The following is a 4,826-nucleotide window of genomic DNA, read 5'->3' on the forward strand; positions in this document are numbered from 1 at the left end:
GGCCCCCTCTGAAAAAAAAAAAAAAGATTCAGTGCAGAATATATCTTCATAAGTACATTTTCTGATATTTTCCCACTTGTGTGCAATTACTACTATGATATGTTCCAGTGTTTTTATTCAAACAAGTATTCAATATCTGTCCACTGTATTGAAGTTGTTTATAGTTAATAACCTCTAGAAAAAACAGTTTTTGAAGGACTTTTTTTTTAATTCTGTGGTCTTACAAATTTTTGAATTTGTACTTAGAAAAGAATGTTGATACTCCTGGGATAATCTGATTTTATTTATAAGTTATAAATTTACAATTTATAATTTGATGCAATTTATAAAAATGACAAGGTGGTTACAATTATATGGAAAACTCTAAGGAGGATTACAGTAATTATCCATGCTTTGGATACCCAGAGTTTTAACTTACAAATTTTGGCTGTACATATCCATAGTTTTATATCTGTATATCTAACAGTTTATCTGCTCTCTAATAACTTATGTATCTTCTCAGGATTTCTTGACCTTAGTACTATTGATAATCTGTGCTGGATTTAATTAAGAAGGCACTTTGGATATAGTATGATGTTTAATGACTTAAATGACCTATAATTGCTAGTTGGTAAGAGCAGCTCATCTGCAGGTGGTGACAAACAAAATATATTTAGACAGTGGAAAATACTATTTGGTAAGTGAACAGTTTACTTTTACCTGTTTCTACCTCTAAGTCTACATATCAATATTTTTGTGAGAAATAGGTTGCTTTCCAAATATTATATAAGTTGTAACGTCTGGATGTACTTTGTTTGTAGTAACTTTGTACTAAAAAAGAATCTCCCAGCCATAAAACATGATAGCCTTTAACCGTGATAATGTCTCTAATGCAGAAAAGATTTTCTGGTGAACCTGGATGGAGAAACGCAATCTATCAGTGGTGCATGAGTTCATTCTGATGGGCATTACATCGCACCCTGAGCTGCAGGCTCCATTATTTGGGCTGTTCCTCATCATCTACCTGGTCTCAGTGCTGGGCAACTTGGGCATGATCATCCTCACCAAGGTGGACCACAGCCTCCAAACACCCATGTACTTTTTCCTGAGGCACCTGGCTATTACAGATCTTGGTTATTCTACAGCTGTGGGCCCCAAAATGCTAGTAAATTTTCTTGTGGATCAAAATACAATCTCCTATTACTTTTGTGCCACACAGCTAGCTTTCTTTCTTCTGTTTATTGTCAGTGAACTATTTATTCTGTCTGCAATGTCTTATGATCGCTATGTGGCCATCTGTAACCCTCTCCTCTACACTGTCATTATGTCACAGAGGATATGTTATATACTGGTGGCAATCCCATATCTCTACTGCACATTTGTATCTCTTCTAGTCACCATAAAGATTTTTATTTTACCCTTCTGTGGCTACAATGTCATCAGTCATTTCTACTGTGACAGCCTCCCCTTGTTATCTTTGCTCTGCTCAAACACCCATGAAATTGAATTGATAATTTTAATTTTAGCAGCTTTTGATTTGATTTCCTCTCTTCTGATTGTCCTTGTGTCCTACCTGCTCATCCTCATAGCCATTCTCAGGATGAAGTCTGCTGAGGGCAGGCGCAAGGCTTTCTCCACCTGTGGATCCCATCTGACAGTGGTCATAGTGTTCTATGGGACTTTGATATTTATGTATGTCCAGCCTAAATCCACTCACTCGTTTGACACTGATAAAGTGGCTTCCATATTTTATACTCTGGTTATCCCCATGTTGAATCCTTTGATCTACAGCTTGAGAAACAAAGATGTAAAATATGCTCTACAGAGGACCTGGAATAACTTGTGCAATATTTTTTCTTTAAGGCTTCATACAAGATGATTCCTATGAATAGGGTTATGGGCATGCATCTTGGCTCTGTATACACTGAGAAGAAATAAAAATCAAAACTTGGGTTTAATATGTGTTTATACATTTTATTATACATGTCAGTTTCTTTTCATTCCTACACATAGATTAATGAAGAACCATTGAAGATATATTCTTTCTTTGAGAAGGACAAATTAAGCATACTCATAATTAGTCAATTTTATAGAACAGAAGATAAGCTATGAAGATATAGTTCAAATATAAGTAGTTCAGGAAGTGGGAATGCTGAGAGAGTTACAGAAGGAAATGTGTTTTAATCACCTTTGGAATAAAACTTGCAGTGCCTGTCTCTTACATGTCTTGTTTGTGTGTAAACAGTCTTTTTCATTCTGTTTCAGCTGTCATAGTGTTCCCTGTTGTATTTTGCAGTTGTCTTCAATACTGATCATTTATATAGTATATTATGATTTGGTGTTTGATTAATAGACAGAAATAATAACTCTTACAGGTATTGGTATCCTACTCATTGGTCACTATGCCTCTACTTCCTCATATGAGTCTCCTAACTAGAACTCAGCAGTCCATGAATTCTGACTGGCTCTTGTTCTTTCCTCAATCATCTTGTTTTCTTGTCACTTGTGAACATGTCACTTAAGATACATTCGTAGAGTACCCAGATATGCTCAACTTTGTACTTTTAATCCACTTATTGACCTAACTTGATAACTGACCATTGGGTTTTATAGATGGTTATTTTTAATTTAATCTAAAAAGAAGCAATTGCCTATATTAAAAATTTTTGTTCCAGTAGTTTTCACATCTTTTGAGTTAGGGGACCAAAATAATTAGTTTTGATGCTTTTGTTTTTGACTCTGTTCACATTTCTTTATTTTGGTCAATATTGAAAATGTATCATATACTCAATGATTTTCATTTCGTGGATATATTAATTGGTTTTTCAACTTGTGGTTGGTAAAAGAAAATAATAACACATAACAGAATATTAAATTTATATTTCAGTTTTTATAAGTGACTATTGCTGGTGGTAAACCTTCTGTATTAAAGGTGAAATCTGTCATATAGACAAGAATATAATTATCTTGTCTTTTGGACATAGCTTTTCCACATCACTTTACATATTTTCTCATGAATATATAGTTACTCTAAATTTTCAAAATAATCCTGATATTTTTCTTATTTCATCATTGTGGAATTATAATAAAAACACTATGTGTATCTAATAAAAATTGACTGAATATGTTTCATTGAAATAAATTTTAAGGTGCTTAGTACATTATCACAGGAGGCTAAATATTGCCATATGGTTAATGTAGTTAAAACAAGTCTTTAAGGTGGTCCTACAAACGACCAGTTAACAATATCATTGATTACGCTCTGACATGTGTTATTCAGGCAGGTCTCAGTTAATTTGTTCATCTCAACAGTTCTGTTGCAATAGTCAGATGATGGTCTTAGGGTAAATAACTTGACAGAGATCTCCAAGGTATTAAGCATTAGAACCAAGCTTTTAAACCAAGTAATCTATCTCCAGATTACATGTTCCCAAATTACATGTCTTTTAATGTCATTTTTCTGTTTCACTAATGTCACTCTGAGATGACAGAGAGTAAAACCTCACATTAGCATATTTTAGATTAGAAGAAGCCAAAAGGCATAAAATTAAATTATAAAATGAATAAGCTCTGGAGACATAATGTACATCATGGTGACCAAATTTTAAACCTTGCATTGTTGATCTGAAACTTGATGAAACAACCAATTTAAAGTGCTCTCAACACAAACACACATACAAACACAGAGTATCTATGGGTGGTGAAACATAATTAATTAAATTGTAGTCAGTACACAGTGTGTAATATAAAAGATCATCAGTACAAAGTCATCAGTTTATATATATATATGTGTGTGTGTGTGTGTATATATATATATATATATATATATATATATATATACACACACACACACACATATATATATATAAACTGANACACACACACATATATATATATATATATTCTGAAAATATACAATTTTAACAAAATAAAGAGCAGTGAATTATGTTAAATACGGAAAATGAATTCAGAAAAGTCAATAAAGAAATTGACTCAGAAATATGTTAATTAATCCATTTTGGATGAGAGTATTTGCTCAAATATAAAGTCATCATACTGTGGATAAAGCACATAACTTTGAGAAAATTTGCAATAAATTATAGAGAAGCAATGTATTAGCAGAAATTAGCATTAAGCAGTCAGAATCATACTGAAAAGTAATTTATAATAGTATATAACATATTATATACTATTATAAATTATTATTTATATTATATTATATTATAAATTATATAACATATAATTTATAATAATAATAATAATTTTTAAAATAGGTTTATTTGATTGCTGTTCAATGAAGTAACCACATTTGGCAAAGAAAGATTGAGGAGGAGAATTTTATTTTTTAAATAGCTGTAGCTCACAGATTAGTGGTGGAATTCTATCAGGGGAAAAAACAAGAGATAAAAAAAATTCTTCCCCCAAAAGGGAGATTAGTTTTGAGAGGAAAATCTACTTACTATCAACTTTTCCTTTCTTGGATGAATTTTATTTTATGAGCTTCAGATGATTGAGACAAACACACTGACTCTTGATATAGTTAAGCTGCTGAATCAATGAAGAGCAAAGCCATCAGGGTTGTATATTAGAACCTGTGTTTGTTTGTTTTTTCAAAGTAAATTATCTTCATTGATCCAGTATTTCTTGAGCAAACTAGTAAATCCACAGTAAAATTATTCTAAATGAACAAATGAGGAAAGGAAGAATCCCACATCAAATTATGAAGGTTGAGATTTATGTTATTATTCTAGACTGGACAATTATATTTTCCTGTAAACATACAGTAGTATATTTGGTATGTATTGTCATGATTAATGTAATTATCTCAATTTTGTCTGCCACAGTGG

The 4,826-nt window shown here is 31.8% G+C and overlaps 1 protein-coding gene across 1 annotated transcript; it reads left to right on the plus strand.

Annotated features, from left to right (window-relative positions):
- Positions 1-898: 898 nt before the first annotated feature.
- Positions 899-1,858, plus strand: LOC107159493 (olfactory receptor 8K3). Its single transcript, XM_015506094.1, has one exon. The coding sequence runs from the start codon at positions 899-901 to the stop codon at positions 1,856-1,858; it is 960 nt and encodes a 319-aa protein (XP_015361580.1).
- The last annotated feature ends 2,968 nt before the right edge of the window (positions 1,859-4,826 follow it).

The sequence above is a fragment of the Marmota marmota genome, unplaced genomic scaffold (genome assembly GCF_001458135.2).
Source record: "Marmota marmota marmota unplaced genomic scaffold, marMar, whole genome shotgun sequence".
NCBI classification, from domain to species: domain Eukaryota; kingdom Metazoa; phylum Chordata; class Mammalia; order Rodentia; family Sciuridae; genus Marmota; species Marmota marmota.